At 37.5% G+C, this 17,117-nt stretch overlaps 1 protein-coding gene across 8 annotated transcripts in view; it reads left to right on the plus strand.

Moving 5' to 3' along the window:
* The window catches only part of KDM6A (lysine demethylase 6A), a 150,668-nt gene that overhangs the window by 116,097 nt on the left and 17,454 nt on the right, over window positions 1-17,117 (plus strand). For all 8 annotated transcript variants that reach the window (XM_077781680.1, XM_021538648.3, XM_021538650.3 and 5 more), the window contains 3 exons: window positions 12,222-12,351; window positions 13,828-13,933; window positions 14,687-14,892. In XM_077781680.1, coding sequence (XP_077637806.1) covers window positions 12,222-12,351; window positions 13,828-13,933; window positions 14,687-14,892 — 442 coding nt within the window. The remainder of the gene's footprint in view (window positions 1-12,221; window positions 12,352-13,827; window positions 13,934-14,686; window positions 14,893-17,117) is intronic.

Consider the following 17,117-nt stretch of genomic DNA (forward strand, 5'->3'; position numbering starts at 1 on the left):
ACTTTTATTCAGTGATGAGTTGTCTTTCATGGGCATAGTTTGTAGGTGCTGTACAAATGCTTCTCTTTAGATAACAAACAACAGCAACAATGTAGATGTTGAAAATTATTAAATGTTAAAGAAGTCATGTTTAATGCTGCTATTAAGCTCTTCAGAATCTTTTTTTTTCTTGATAAATCAGACAGATTTGGTCTGTCATCACAAATCCGTGTTCTCATTGGAAAAATAATAAATAATCACAGGATGTTCAGGTGGGAGCTCCAGGAAGGGATCTCTGTGGAGATCATCTCATCCATCCTCCTGACTCCCAGTAGGGCCAGCTACAGCAGGTTGCTCAGGGCAATGTCCAGCCAGGTTTTAAATACTTCCAAGGGTGGAAAGACTCCACAGTCTGCCTGGACAAAGCTCTTCATGCTGGGTCACCCCTAACATAAAAAATCTCTATTTTCTATGTACCAGTGCATGGGGTTATTCTTCCCCTGCTGCAGGACTTGGCGTTTCCCTGTGCTGGACACCCCCAGAGTCCTGTTGGCCATTTCTCCTGCCTGCTGGTGTCCCTCTGAGTGGTCACACAGCCATCTGGTGTGTCAGCTTGTCCTTCAGCTCTGTACCAGAGATGGCTTTTTTGGTTTCAGCATCTATAGCTCAAGCCCAGGAGCTGTTCAGCTGATGGATTGTGTTAAAAATGCATTTGTGCAGCAGGTTGTGAGTCTGTCATGTTCAAGTTCAGGTATTTTTGATTGTTCAAGAGTTTAGGTCTTGGTCCATCTTATGTTCCAGTTGATCAGCAGGTGTGTTTTTGTTGGTTTTTATCTTTAGTCAGTAAGCTTGGATCATTTTAGATCAGCGGAAGACTAGATTAAGGCAAAATGTGAGGTCAGCACTAGAAAACCTGGCAGTGATTGCAGTGTGGTTGTGCATATTGTACAGTGTTTTCCCAGGTATTTTCATGGCTGGAAATGCAGAATGGCACAGTGTGGAAGGCTGGGTTGTACAAGTTCAGATAACACTTCCTAGCAATGACTTGTGGCAAAGATATTTCACTGTAGGCTACAGTGGTGTTAGAAATACAGCAAATTCCACTCCCCTTGAAATAACCAGTGGCACAGGAGGATGGTTGAACCCTGAGCAATAATAACTTAAACTGCTGCAGCTAAATCTGTCAGTGTTCATCTCTGGTGCATGTGCTAGCAGGGAGCCTGTCAGGGAGTCATTAGCTTTGCAAATTCACATTTAGTGCTTGCTGCTCGCAGCCTTCTCTATGTAAAATACCTCAAAGTCCTCCAAGATTTTCTTGGTAGTCTTTGGAGAGATTTGCCTGCTTTCTTAAAAAAAATTGGTTCAAAATCCAAACAAATTGAGAAATTGAAATGGCCATTTAGAACACTGTAATTTCTGTAGCTGTCCTTTACAGTTGCCACTGTGTTTGAAAATGTTACCTAAGATGCCTTTAAAGTTCACAGAAGTCCCTTTAATCGTAAGCATGTGGTTATTGAATGTTTTGGGCTCTACTCTGCTGTTTTCCATCCTGAACTCTGTTTGCAGTTCTTTAATTGAAATGTTATCTGTGCTTTTTTCTGTTAGAATTCTTGTTGAAATAGTTATTGCCTCAATATATTTTACTCCAAAACACTTTTTTTAGGATGTATGTTTGCTATATTTTGTATAGCAAATATGGTGGTTTCGAGCATTACTCTTTTTGATATTAAAAAAGTAGTATAAAAGAATGTTTATATCATTCTACCAAAAAAAAAAAAAAAAACCAAAAAAAAAAACAACCTTCATCTGTGACTGAGAGCTTGTAGTTCCTAATGTTGTGGGATTTGATGACTAATACTGATCCATGATATAGCAGTCTGTCACTATCTGTTACCAAGATAAATTTCATAAAAGAGAGAAAAAAAAAATCTTTAGGGAGCCTATCTTATCATCTTTCAGATATTAAGTAATGTTCATTTCCAAGTGACATTGCTACATATACTACATTCATAAAAATTAACAGCTTTAACAGCTTTTTTATTTTAAATTGGGACCCTGTATGTATTCTTTCTAGTAGAAGTATGACAATAGCTTGAGTGTATGGTGGTAGGACGAGTGCATTGCAAATTGGCATAATATAAACTGTTAGAGACTAAGTTTTTTCTTAAAGTTTACCTGATTTGCCTCCAAAATTGGATTATAGCTTTTTTGAGGGAATAATGGGAAGTGCTTCACTCTAGTGAAATGTTGCATTTTGATGTGTTTGGCGTGCTGTTGTCTGAGAGATCTGCAGTTAGTGTTTGAGAGCAAAATATTTATCAGTTTAGCTACAAAGTCTGTAAACCAGCAAGTCCTTGTGTTTTTGCTCTTTGATGGAGGTGTAGTATCCCTAATTATACTTAATTTCCAAGATAAAGGAAGGCTCATAAAGATGTTTCACTTGGCTTCTTACATTCAGTACCAGGCTCACATAATGGTAATTTTTCAAGGGAGGTAAGCTAATACTTTGTCCCGTGTAGTTTGCAGCCAGCTCAAAAGGTGTTAGATGTGCTTCTTTCCCTTTCTTTCACACGACTAGAGATTGAGAGCTCCCTCTTCAGCCTGTCTGCACCTTCATTCAGCGAGGCAGAGGACTTAGAAGCTGGATGATGGGGAAAAGTGGAGGAGACACTTGGGTTTTTTAGCAGCTCTGAGATCAATTACTGCATCAGTCTGAACTATGCTTACAGGCTTTGAGACAGGATTCCTTCTAGGCAAACAATGCTTTCTGGAAATTCTGCGTATGTCTGCTAATAACAAGAGATTCTGAGAAATACAATAACTCACCTGTGCTACAGCTGCTTTCCTGTTATTTCATAATAATCAAAATTATAACTTTGTATATAAACCCTATAAAATACATTAATAGTGGGGTTTTTTTCCCTGCCATTCTAATATGTTTGACAGTTTGTATTCATAAAGTTGATGACAGGGATTTCCCAGTCTTTTACTGAGTAGCTGATTAGTCCTTGCTTTGTTTTAAGACATTCAGGCATACACATGACATATCTGGAGCAGAATTTTGGGCAGAACATCCTTGTTACAGCTGTTGTGTGTATGACTGACATAAACAAAAATGTCTGGGAGGGAGAATTTTAAAAATAATGTACTCAAAGGCCTGCTGATTGGCAAAAAAAAAAAAACATGTAGTAAAATGAGAGATATTTATATGCTAATATATCAGATACTGTGAGCTTCAGTACTGTATGTTGACCTTTATTTTAACACACTGTGTGGGAATGCAAAAACAAAGAATTGAAAATACTTCCTGTAGTACTGATTATATTTGGGTGCTGTCACTGCAAGTGGTACCTTGAGATTCAAATATGAATTTGTGACCAAAAGTGTTCATTTTTAGAATTATTTTTAAAATTGCAGATAAGCTACCCACAGTAGAAAACATGAAAATAATTTATTTTTTCCTTAAAAAACAAACAAACCAAAAAAAACCCACAACAACCTATAAAACACAACAGACACAAGACCAGACAAGACCCCAGACACTTGTGTTGCATAAGATTAATGCACAGGGAGTGAGGAATTGTTCTGTTAGTCTTTTATATTGGAGCTACATTGTATTGGGCCTTAAAGTATTCATTTGTGTCAGTTGTTGCATACAACAACTTAATTTTGATACGTTCAGAAAGTTGTTTTGGCTCCATCTCTAATATGGATAATTATATTCTGTTATCTTCTGGCATATTCTTCTTGTTATCTCAGTTGAATTGTCACTTGAATCTGTTGCCCTGTTGTCTTGATGGTATTCTCCAGGTGAAAATAGATATTTATTTTTATGGGTAGGAACAGGTGGATGTAACTTGTTTTTTTTTTTTTATAGCTGGAGCACTAGATTAATCATTTTAATTTTCTTCCTCATTGTTCTGCATTTGGCTCTGAGGGTGTTTATATTCTTTGTAAGTTGCATTGTAGTCCTCAGATGTCTATTTGTTCATTTTTTTTTCTTCAGATGCTTTCATGTTTTAAAAAAAAGTCGTGTCTAAAAGAGCCATTTTTTGTATCTTTGAGACCCTACAGGTTTATTTGTGTTAGGAGCACAAAAGACCTGGAATTAGTCTCAGTTTGGGATTAAGTAATGCACAAGAGTTGATTCACAAGGTAACTACAATTGACCTACTGCAGGATAGTGAACTGCAGGATAATGAAGTTCCTCATCTCACAGGAGGGATTTTATTAGGAAGCAACATGGTAATGCTCACCACCAAAAAGTGACCTGTTAAAGTTCCAAAGGTTTTGTGTGTTGCTTAAGAACAAAGGAGCATCAGAAGTATGGAAATTTGGTGGTTTTAATAGTGAAAGAAATTTATTAGAACAGGCATTCAGAAGTCTTGCATCACAATAAAATAAAATCAGAATTAGTTTGACAAAAGTAAATGCCGGGAGACCCTAATTTTGCCTTACATAAGCAAGTGTTGTCTTAATGAAAGCTGCTCAAGTGAAGCCATTAGGTGAAAGGAGATGCTTTGTATTATAAAATGCAAAACACAGGCCAAAGAGAAACTCAGTTTGATTCTTCTTTTATTAGTGTGAATAGGTTGTCTGCTGTGTAGAAGCAGACTTGGTAAATGCTTTGTTTTGCCAAAGACTAAAGTGAGCACTGAAGTAGGGCAAGATAATTGCGGAGGCTGAAAAGTTTCTTTATATCCATCTTCCTTGGTGCGAATGTTGAGGAAATATTTAACAGAGCTCCATTCTGTTCCTGGGGTGAAATGAGGTTGTTGAGGAGGCTGAGAAGGGGTCAGACATAGGGTGCTGGCACAGCAATTGATACTTGTACAAGGAGCTTCCCTTGAAGGGCCAGACAATGTCCCTGAAAAGCCACAAGGAATTGAGAAATGCAGGAGCTGAGCTATTGACTCAGATACGCAAATCTCATTAGGATGCTGTTCTGCAGAACAGTGGGGTGGCAAATGTGCTCGTCTTGTTAAACTGCTGCTGGAGTGTAGGGGTGAAAAGGAATTGAGGAGGGGATTCAGGGAAGTGTGATTTGGTTAGTCTTCCCTACCAATAAAACTGGTTACAACAGTAAATTTTAAGGTGGCTATAAAACAACTAAATTGTGTTTGGTAAACTGTTTACATAGTAAAGTCAAATTCTTCAGGCCTCTGAGCAAATTAACAGATAAAAGAGTTCACTATTAGATTAATTATCCTTCCTGAGATTCCTAAAGAAAATCTCCTATTAAGGTAATTTTTTAAAAAATAACCAGCAACAAAAAAACAATGAAACACCAACACAACCCCAAGTAATTTTGAGCATAAGTGAAAACCATGTAATTAAAAGAAGAAAATATACTAAGAATAACTGCTCTGATTTTGTTATTAGAAAAGCTAATTGTTAATAGGGGAGAAAAAGAAGAGTGTGCTTCTTGGTCTGGTTGTGTATCATGTTTCCTTAAAAAGACTGTTATCAAAAGCTCTTTTCTGTGCTCTTAGAAATGTAAGTATCTTTTCCCTGTGAGCAATCTTTCTGAAAGGGGAATTAATGAAACATTATCACGAGGCTTGAGATTCAACACTCGAGGTGTTTATTCCTACTGAAGTGAAACCAGCTGATTTCTCACTCCATGTTTCAATTGGTGCATCTAATTAACATCCTGGAGTAGGGATAAAAATCCAGGATCCATCTCAGTTAAGAGAATCTTATCAGTTTCCCTTTCTAAAACTGATCTGAGGTCAGGTCCTTAGTTTAAGCAGCATGGAGAAGTTCCTGAGTTGGCTGGTATTGTTTCTCATAAAAGAAGTACGAAATATCTTGGTTATTATTTTTTTTCCCCCTCATTGTTTATTAAAGTTTGTCCACAGCCTTGAAAGAGCAGGTAGAGGTCCAAACAAAACTCTAGAGGTGAGAGGTCCTCAGGCAGTTCTGAAAAGCCCAGCTGGGTGACTTCGTGTCAGCTGGATGTTGTCCTTGCCATTTTATGGTGATACATGGAAAGACTCATTTGACGACTCTGAAGCATTTCTGAGCTTGAAAGCTTTACAAATCTGTCATGATTGGGGAAGGCAAATGAGGGGTGTAGGTTTGACTGTAATGTGTATCAAAAGGAGCTAATAAAGCCTTTATATAGTTCTTTTTGCTTGGTGTTCAGAGAGGGAAAGTGTAGAGCAATCCACTGAGAAAAGTGACAGGAGACCAGAAGAGATGAGCTGCCTCTCAAGGGGTCTTGTAAAATGATAAAGATACAGGACAGGGAACAAACAGAGGAATTTTTACATGGAAAAGGTGTTAAGACACTGGAATGGGTGGACCAGGGTGGTGGTGGGAACCCTCCCTGGAGGGTTCACCATGCTGAATTTGGCACGTGGTGCCATGGTCAAGTTAACAAAGTGGTGTTTGGTCTCAGGTTGGACTCCATGATCCCAGAGATCTTTTCCAACCTTAATGATTTGTTGATTCTGTGAAGGTGGTCTGGGCTAAAGAATCTGGGAAAGGGTCTGATAAATGGCCAGCATTTACACAAGGGCAGTAAATCCATTTGCTGAGGAGGAGTGGGCAGTGCAGAGGCTCAGGTGGGCAGAATTCTCTTTGCTCCAAGGGCTCTGTTGGAGCCCTGGGCAGAAGAAATTTTGTTCTGTCCTTACTGAAGGTGCTGCTCCCTGAGCCTGGTCTGGGAAGTCAGTGAATCACTAATTTGGGAGCTCAGTGGTCCACAGGAAAAGAGCCTAAATCTATTTGAAGGGAAGTACTTTGTGGAGGAAGGACCTGGATTAAATTAGTGTTTTGTTTTTAAAAACAACAACAGCAATTTTTGTTTAATTGGGAATTTTATTTACAAACAAAGGGCTTTTTTGGCTTCAAGACAGAATTGCTCAGTTCCTCTAAAAGCACATTATATCTGGCAAGTGATCTTCACCATAGCAAAAGTTTTAAGAATAAAATTTGAAAATTGATTTCACAAGCTAAACACTGCTTAGAATAAGAGATTCTGTTTTGCTCAAAAGGCAGATACTGAACTCTGCAAATGGGAAGCAGAATTATCTGGGAGTTAAAAAAAAAACATGGGCAAATTTGCAATTCAGAGGGAAAGGCAAGCATATGAAAAAGTTTGGTGCCACTTGTTATAATGCTTTTCTTACGTAAGTCAGTGATGTGATTCTGTTTGTCTTACAGCCTCTGGAGCAAGGTGATTAGCAAATGAAATAGAGAAGGAAGATGTAAAAGTCATTAAGAAAAGAAAAAAAGGAACATTACTTCTTACATAACATGTAATTAACCTATGAAATTCACTGCCAACCTGTACTGTTGAGGTCAAAATCAGAACAGAATTGAAAAATAATTAGAAATACATTTGCATAATGAGAAAATCCACAGTTCTATTGTAGGATTTTCTGTAGTTTCATGAAAGGTCCCTGGGAGTATTGCCAACTAGTACCTGGTTGTGAAAGGCTGGGGTAGAGAATTGCATGATAAACAGGTTGTGTAATTACCTGGCATTACTTGCATTTAAGCCTAATGTAAGCTTGATTTGACTTCTTTATATTCCCTTCGAGAGCCCCTCTCTATCCCCTGGCTACAGAAGGAGCTTGGGGAGGGGAAGCTCCGGGAGCCAGGCTGGGTGTTGTGTGTCACCACCTCCTTCCCAGGCTGGTGGGGATTGACAGGGGTTTTTTGTAATAACTCAGAATAAGAAAGCAACTGCTGGTGTGTGCTAATTGTGGGAGTTTCTGCTTTGAACCAGGACTGCACCAGGTGGGTGCTGTGCAGCCCAGTGCTTCAGCCGATTCCTTCTGCAGGCACCATTCAAAAATGTCTTGTTCCTTCCTCTTTGGGGATTAATTAACTCTGATAGAATTGAGATAGAGTATCAAATAAATCCACAGTTCCGTGTGTTAATTTTAAATGTGATTTTTATTGGCGGAAGAGAGGGCATTAATTTTGTTCTTCTGAATAACTATAATCTCTTGAGCAGTAAAACCTTGTTAATCCTCATACAGCTAATCCTCAAATAATAATTCACTTAGAGTGACTTCACAACAAAAATAACTGCTTAAGCACAAATGCTTGTAACTTACTCTGTTTTGACCTGTAAATTGTACCTAAAATCCAAATGTATAGATAACTGGAAGTTGTTCAGGAACTTTTCATTATCACCAAATACTTGTAATCTCCCAAGCAGAAACAAAAAGGGCAAATATTTTTTAAAGTATCCAAGATAAGAGTTCTAGAAAACACAGAAATTATGTTCGGAAGAGGAAAACTTTCAGACAAAAACAAAAAAGAATAAAAAAAGTCTGCACCGAAGTATTCGAATGTTCCATAAGGCAAGAGTGCTCAGTAAATATTTTTGTTCCGTGCTTGGGAAAAAGGCAGATAAAATGTTCACATCATAGAATGTACTCCCTTTTCAAGGAGAAGGTTAAACAGCAGTTATAGTTAAATTTGGCATTTTTAAGTCAGGGGCCCAGATAACATGCATCGGTGAACTTTGAAAGGGCGAGCCAGAGAACTGTTTATAATTCATATAGGTTTTTTTTAATGGTTCTTGGAAAACAGGAAAAGCTCCAGAGGACATGAAGAGCACACTTCCTGAGAATTAGACATAATTCTCTCAGCCTGATGTTAGGGTTGAGTGAAACAATAAAAATGTTGAGGTGATTAATTTAATAAATGTAAAGAATGATAATTATTGATAATGATTCTTGGTTCTGGGAAAACAAGTTTTATCCTGTGAACTTTAATATCTTTTGAGGTAGAATTTTTTTTTTTTTAATAGAGTTAAAATTGGTATCACTGTGTAACACAGGTACCTTTAAATCTGCATGATACTTTTTTTTTTTTTTTTTTTTTTGGGCAGGTGGGATGATGCAGAATCTATCCTGTACCTAAAATGTGTCTGGGAATTGCCTGAGAAGTGTTCTGTGGGTGATTGTTGAAACTGTGTCACACCTGGGCTTTTGGTCAGCTGTGTGTTTAGGTACAGCCAGAGGGGAAGTTTTTACCTAAGACTGAAGGCTGTAAACTGTCTCTTAAAAGCTGTGGGAATGTATCCTAGAAAACAGTAAAATTTAATTAAAAGGGGTGTTCTAACGAATGTGATGATTGCTTATTCAAGAGATCCCATGACTACATGAAATAATCCCAAGTAGCCAGTGACAGCACAAGAGGACATGGACTTAAGCTGTGCCAGGGGAGGTTTAGGTTGGACATCTGGAGATCTTTTTTCACAGAAAGGGTGATTAGATATTGGAGAGCTGCCCAGGGGGGTGGTGGAGTCACCATTCCCGGAGGTGTTCAAGGAAAGGCTGGATGTGGCACTCAGGGCCATGGGCTGGGTGACAAGGCAGTGATGGGTCATGGATTGAACTCAATGACCCCAGAGGTCTTTTCCAACTTAATTGATTGATTGATTTATGTGACGTTAAGGCACCAGTTCCATCCTTAGTGGTTGATGTTCTCCCAAGCAGTTCTCAGGGCAGTTTGAGTTGGTTCTCAGGGTGAAGCAGTTCCATGAGTTGTTGCTTTCACCCCTGGAGCAATTTGCAGTGGCCCAAGTGCTGCAGCTGTGGCTCAGGACAGGCTGCACGTCCCGTCCCTGTGCATCCCTGGCTGTGTCCCTGTGAGCCTGGCAGCTGCTCCTGACTTCTCTTCCCACTCTGACAGTGAAGGGTGTTGTCCACTCACAGTCCACAACAAGCCAGTTTAAATGAATGAAGCTTGTCCTGCTCTTCGTTCCTTCATCACAGATGACTGGGTGTCCAGTTTCTTTTGGGGGCATAAATCAGGATTGTTTTGTCTTGAGCAGTGCATTTGTTGCCCCTTTCAGCCACTGTGAAATCCTCTCACAAAATCTGCATTCTTGAAACTGGGATGTGTGGGATTTTCAGCACAGGTGCTGTGGTCAAAAAAGGTCTTTCACTTTCCTTGCACTGGCAGTAGTTCCGTGTTTCTAGAAGTGGAGAGACTGGCAGTGGATACTCACACCATGGTAGCAAGTATTTTTAGTATTTCTATAGTGTTTTTTATAATTTCTATTGCACTGTTTGGCACACTAACAATTACAGAATTATTCTTTAATAGCTCTCTTGCTTTGTTATTAATAGTAAGATATTCTGATTCATAGTTTAAAAAAAAGATGATAGGAAAAAAAATACGATAGAATGAAGCTGGTCTGTTAAAGACAACTTTAAATATTCTGCCCATCTGTTTCCTGCGCCACTTAAATTATGAATGTTTTGCTATCTCAGCTTTGCAATTCTTTATCCATTTTCCTCTTAAAATTTCCGCATAGAATTTTAGTAGCTTAATAGGAAATTATAGCGTCCAATTGGTAATACCAGCTTCAAGTGCTAGGTTTATGAGATATCTTTGTTAATCTGATCTTTTCCTTTGTGCTATTTCTTTCCCTTTCTCCTCTGCCTCTTCAGACCTGTAGTTCCTCTAAGTGTACAGAAGTTTCTCCTCTCTCCGTTGTCACCCTTCCCTGAAACCCCCCCATGCTCTGGATTTTTGGAGCTTTCACTGTGATTACCTTGCTGTGACTGCAGCTCAAGAGTCCCATTAGTTCTGACAATGTCCCTTTTTCTTCAAGTTCACTTTTTCTCATTTTCCTTGAGTTAGAAATTTCCTAAGAACTGTTTATCAATGCAAACTGAATTTTGTCAAAGTTTTCTCCTGTTTTTAATACTGTGCATTTGTTTTTCTTGGTTTTATTTCTCTGTTTGGTAATGCAGAGGTTATAGTAATGTCTGATACCTGCTGTTTAGATTCTAGTTTCACTTTGCATAGATAGTCTGGATCTCAGATTCGTGCAGCTGTAGTCAATAAATTTCTGAGTGGTGATGATTTTATATTGCCATGTGATTTTGGGGCTCTTTTTTTTGTTTGCTTTTGTTGGCTTTTTTTTTTTTTTAATGTATGTTGGGACAATGAAGCCTTTGCAATAACTCCATCAGACATTAGGCGCTGGTCAGTGATTTTTTTTTTGCCAAGTTGGATGATGACTAATCAAAGCTTCTGCATCATTCTTTCACTTTCTTGGAAGTGAAATTCTGGCATTGGACTTACCTAGCACAAGGAATGAGCCAGTGTGACTGGTGTGCTTTGTGGTGTGAGATGTTTGCCCATTTTGTTTGAAGTGTTTGTCATGTCAATCTATCTGATCTTGAGCCTCAAGTCCATCCTGTTGATTTGAAGCTGTGATCTCATGATGCAGTATCTGGCTGTACCATGTTGCTCAGTTTCAGAAAGAAGTTATTGTCACTGGGAGTTTCATCTGATAAAAGTTTGTGTTTTCTGCTGAAGACTGTTGTTATTAAAAAAAAAAACAAAAAACAAACTCTTTAGTAACCAGTGAATTTTATGAAGATATATGACTAAACTATACATTAGAAACATCCTGTTTTGTGGGATGTAACAACAGTGAATCAAAGGAGGTTGGAAGCAGGATTTGAATAGTTTTCAGTGGGAAGAATTTTGAAGTAGTTGAGTAATTTTTAACAAGAATATAAGAGATGGTTTTGTCAGTACATTCCTAGTGATGGTGACTGGATATTGACTACAAGCTAAGCTCAGAATGGAGACTTTTCAGGTCATCCATTATAGGAAAAGTTACACATCCAGCAGGTCCCACACCTGGAAATGTCCAGGGAGAGGCTGCAAATACAGGCAAGAGGCTCTCCCTGGAGTCACACACAGGGGCATTGACACAGGAGTTCACTGGGGGAAGGAGCTCTCCCTTGTTGCTCCAAAAAATGGATTATACAGCAGTGGCTCCCTCTGCTTCAAAATATGTAAGGCTGGGAGGGGTAGCTGTGGTTCAGTTCAGTGTCTGTTGTGTAGCTGTACTTGGGTTCTGTGACTCAGCAGTTTTTTGGTAATCTTCTGACTTTTGCTCTGCTACCTCAGCTCCTGTGGAATGATCATCCACCTGCTAAAGTTCTTCGTGTGTAGTGGAAACCTTTTCCTGTTCAATTTTATCAAAATGTGTCATGCTTGCTTTTCTTGAAAATGGCTGTATTTTTAACTAATAGTGGTGATGTTGCAAATTCAGCAGGCAAAGTGCGAGTAAGTTTGAATAATGTCAAATTATACATGGAAAATTTTTGATTAAAACATATGAGCTTTATTTGCATCTTAAATGATGGTTTCTCCTTATACAACATTATTTTGCATAAGAGATTACACTGATAGGCATTTATTTTATTTGTCAAGTATTGACAGAGACAGCTCTTGTTTCCTTTTAGGAATCTGGGTAAAAATGGCTTATCTAACAGTAGTATTCTATTGGATAAATGCCCACCTCCACGACCACCGCCTCCACCGTACCCTCCCTTGCCAAAGGACAAGCTGAATCCACCTACACCTAGTATTTATGTAAGTAAATCTAGTGGCAGAAGTACATTGCTGCCTGTCTTTTGCAATTGTTTGGCTATCTGAATTACATAATGTAATTATTTTAAAGATGCACTGTTCATCACTGAGTTATAATTACGGTGCTCTCCAAACTGGTATATATATATGTAGGCAGGAGAAATGCCAACCATAAAGAAAATTTTGAGACATAGTTTGACTCTCAAAGGACCTGTAAATTAAGAATTTCAGTAATCAAAAGGAACAATACTTCAGATTTTTTATTTTTAATACTCAAAATGTTGGCAGAATAAGCAAAACAGTTCATTATATACAATGCACAGTATTTCAGAAATGTATGTACAATTTTTTGCAAGTGACAGCTTATGTATAAATGAGCAAGTAATTAAACTAAACTCCCTTAACAATCAGCTTCAAAACATAGTGAAGAAAAATGAATAAAAGTTGAGGTGATGTTGGGAACAAAATGTCACCAGGAAAAGGCAGGGTTTAGTTGAGTAGTATTTTCTTATGCATACAACTTTTGTTCTGAAAATAAAGTTTCATAATAGCTTTATTGAGCTAACTTCCTTAGTAATAGAAGAATAAATTACAGGATATCCACTTCCTTAATAGCAGAAAAATAAATTACAGTATGCCCATACAGGCAGTGTGAAAAGCTCAAGTTGGCTTTGTTCACCTTAATCTGGGGACCAGAAGAGGCTGGCACTTGGGTCTGAGTGTGCTGAGAGCTGGGTTTGGCTGGATGCAGTAGTGCTTCCAGATGTTTTCCAGGTGTTGCACCTGAACTCATCTGCCTTAATAAAAGTCCATCCCAGCTTTGTTGAGTGCTCACAAAGCTGGAAAGTCACCACACTGCCGCAGACTGTGCAGTTGTGCCACTCTTTGGGAACTCTCTGTTGTGTTTTGTTTATTGCTAGAAATGCCTTCAGCATTCTAAAGGATTCATAGCAATTAAAAAAAAATCAGGAGGGAGGCTATAGCATAAAATTGAGGTTATAGGTGCAGAGAAGCATAAAAAAATTAAATCAACCTTCCTGGTTAACATGAGATATACCATGAAAGTAGTCTTTTAATTATACTGTTTCTCATATACATTAGCTGTAAAATTATCGCTTTTTTACTTCTGAAAAGAAACTGTATTGCTCTTCAGAGAATTCTGTAGATTTAGGGAATTTACAAGGCTACTGTCAGATAAAGAAATTAAGTTCAGGAAACCTGAGTTGTAAAGCTGAAGCAACTTGGGAATAATTCTTGCCAAGAAACAAATTACAGTAACAAATTAATTTCAAGAGTGAACCCAGCATTTACAATAGAAAGAACTGTATGGTGTAGCTGTTCATTTCCCAGAGTGCAGGGAAATGCAGAAAATTCCTGTTTTCTTTCTGTTATTTCTCTTTTGTTTTACTATTCTTTCTTGTTCTACAAATAAGGAATCTAGATTGATCTGACATCTAATATTCCTTTATAATTTTGCAGTTGGAAAATAAACGAGATGCTTTCTTTCCGCCTTTACATCAATTTTGTACAAACCCAAACAACCCTGTTACTGTAATACGTGGCCTTGCTGGAGCGCTTAAATTAGGTAAATTTACCTTTTTTTTTTTTTTTTTTTTTTTTTTTTTTTTTTTTTTTGTGTGTAACTTTGGGGAGGAATTAATGGTTTTTAAAGAGAAGTCTCTCAGTTCTTATAAGTGGATATTTTATTTCTATAATACTATTTTACCATATATTCCAAGTCATTATGGTAATTTGTCATATCTCAGTTTGCTGTTGTTTCTAATCTTGGTCTTTTTAAAAAAAAAAAACCTCATCACAAATACAGCAGATTTTGTTGAGCACAGTAGGGAACTGAGCTGTGGATATGGAAGTTTACAGCCAGACATTTTCCTATAAAAAACTGGATGCATGTCTTTGTGTTTAGATCTAATGATCTATAATTTGACTGTGTGCAATATTTTGAAGTCTCTAGGTAGATAAACTATCACTGCTGGTAGGAAATGTGTTTTTATGATGGAAGTGCATTCATTAAGCTCTGCTCTGAAAAATACTTTCATGGTAATAGGTTTGAACATTGTTTGCAGATTGGTTTAGCTAAGGCATGTAAAAGGTTTCTTGTAAAATAGTCCATAGCTGCCAAGTTTTTTCTAATTTTCTACTGCATATGTGGAGGAAATTTTTTTAGGTGTTAATAATTAATGTTCAGGTGGGCAGTGTTGTAAAGACTTAAAGGGTAAAAATTATTTTAGAGTAAACCTTTCTATGACTTCAGGCATTTTCCTGAAATTGTTTTATTCTATTTTAACCTTCATTTATTAATTTTATTGCTATTAATTAGATCTAGGACTCTTCTCTACTAAGACATTGGTAGAAGCGAATAATGAACACATAGTAGAAGTAAGGACACAGCTACTGCAGCCAGCAGATGAAAACTGGGACCCCACTGGAACAAAGAAAATCTGGCGTTGTGAAAGCAGTAGATCTCATACAACAATTGCAAAATATGCACAGTACCAGGCCTCCTCATTCCAGGAGTCTTTAAGGGTAAGTTAATTGCTACTATTTGAGTTACTCACAAACTCCATACTTACTCTGGAGCCTGTTAATAATGGCTGTTAGAAAACGTGGAAACTGCCAAGGAAAAAATATACATTTCCATTAGCATGAAGAGCACAGGTAAATTTTCAAGATCTGGTTTGAATAGAGGGTCAAATAGTATATTGTTCTTTCCAAATGCTTAGTGTAAACTTCAGTTTAATAATGTAAAACTCGTGGTTAATTACATACTTTAAAAGTTTATTAGTTTAAGCTTTGGTATTATAATGTCAAAATTCACATTAAAATACCTAGAACTCGAGGTTTTTTTTACAATTTGGATTGCTTCCAATTTCACAAATTTTGAAATCAGATTTCTTTGTTCTTCCTACTATCCTGAATTAATTTGGATGTGGCTCATTAGAAGTTTACACTAATACTAGTCTTTTCTTGGGTTCCAAACATAACAGTTCATATTTAGTTTAGAAGTTTTTAGGCTTATGTGACAGAATGAAGTATTAAAAATAATATTTCCCCTTCCTGCCTTGGCAGAGGGGCTGGACCCTGTGATCTCCAGAGGTCCCTTCCAACCCTAGCTATTCTCTTACTCTGGGATTCTGTGAAATGTGATTTTATTGGTATTTTTTACTGAAGTTGTGACCATATTCTTGAAACTGGCTATGGGCTCTCCTTGGAGGCTTATGTTACCTGGTGTTGCAAAAAGGTTGGACTGAGGTAGAACTAAGACAAGAAGATAATTTTGACCAGTTGTTCATTAGAAAATAGGGAAAACGTCAGTGTAAGGAATTGACTATTGCAGTTTTCACTACCTTTACACAGAAACGGGAATTATTTCAGTAAGAAGGGAAAGAGAAATTCTAAATATAAATTTTTTGCATTAGAGGAAAGGATTAGAAACAAAGAAATTAATTTCTAGTTAAAGAGAACGGAAGGGAATCTAGTCATAAGGCTTTGAGCTGGTACAGGATGAAGAAAATAAACAAATACCATGGGAAGTGGGGGGCACAAAAATCTTCTAGAACCTGGGATTTTTCTTCCTCTGCCATGGTAATAAATTTCAGTAGGATATTGGCTGAAGTCTTCTGGTGGCTGAAGGTTTCTGGTGCCCTTTGAGGTGTGGTACCAATGTTGTATTCCTGTATGTCATTCCAGAGGGGCTGGAGAACATTACAGCACTGGAATAGAATAGCTGTCTATATATCTGTATCTATTTATCTATCTATATATATTTTTTTTTTTTTTTTTGTATATAATTTAGCACATACCACTGAAAGCCTCAGTTTGGATTTGCAGCACAATGTGTCCCATAGGGTGCTCTGCTGTTTGTTTTTTTTCCCTTACTGTTACAAACTAGTGGTAAAAATGCAATACATGAAATAGTTTTTAAGAGTGATGATTTTCATTTTTCCCCTGGAAATTAGAAAGACACTGTACTTGTGTCCTTTCCTAACACTGCTCTGACCTGTCCTTAGGTGACTTTCCAGTGTTTAAATGAAAGCTTTATTTCTTCTTTCTGTAGCCACAGTTCTCTTGGCTTGCCCTAAGTGATCTTTTTTCTTTATTCCTCCTAACAGCTATTGCATTGCTTTTTTAACATGTCTTGCAGCATTTGATAAATCCATCATCACTAGGTTCCTTTTTGTTTCTCTTTGTCCTTCATTCAAAGGATGAATAAGACTTTCTCAGGTACACAGGGCACTTTGAGATTTAACAACAATCCCATTCAAAGCCAGAGATCTTTGGATAGAATCCAGATAGCTCCTTTTTCCTTTTTGTCTCTTTCTTTTTCCTTCTATGCCCATATACTTGCCAAAATAGAAGTCTTTAGAATAGGATTTTGAGCACAGTGCTAAAAAGATCAAATTGCATCATTTAATATTAGTTGGATTTTTTCCACTAGTCGTGGTCTCAGCTACTGCTAGTGCTAAAATAGCATATGGCTATGAAAAATTCAAAAGATTTTATATAATGGATTTTATTAAATTGGTTTTATAAATATTAGTCATCCTAGTTTCCTGTCAGAATACCTGCTTGACTTTGCAGGGAGGTAGATGTTCTTATTTGAAAAAGTTAGCAGAATTCTTTAATACTGGATTCCAGGCCACCTTCATAATGGAGCAAGCCAATATACTCATTTCCATTTTGAATGCAGGCCAGCAGAAATATTTACAGTGTAGACATTCTCTGTTGTTCTGGCCTGAGTGTCATGGAAT

Source organism: Lonchura striata, chromosome 2 (genome assembly GCF_046129695.1).
Source record: "Lonchura striata isolate bLonStr1 chromosome 2, bLonStr1.mat, whole genome shotgun sequence".
NCBI classification, from domain to species: domain Eukaryota; kingdom Metazoa; phylum Chordata; class Aves; order Passeriformes; family Estrildidae; genus Lonchura; species Lonchura striata.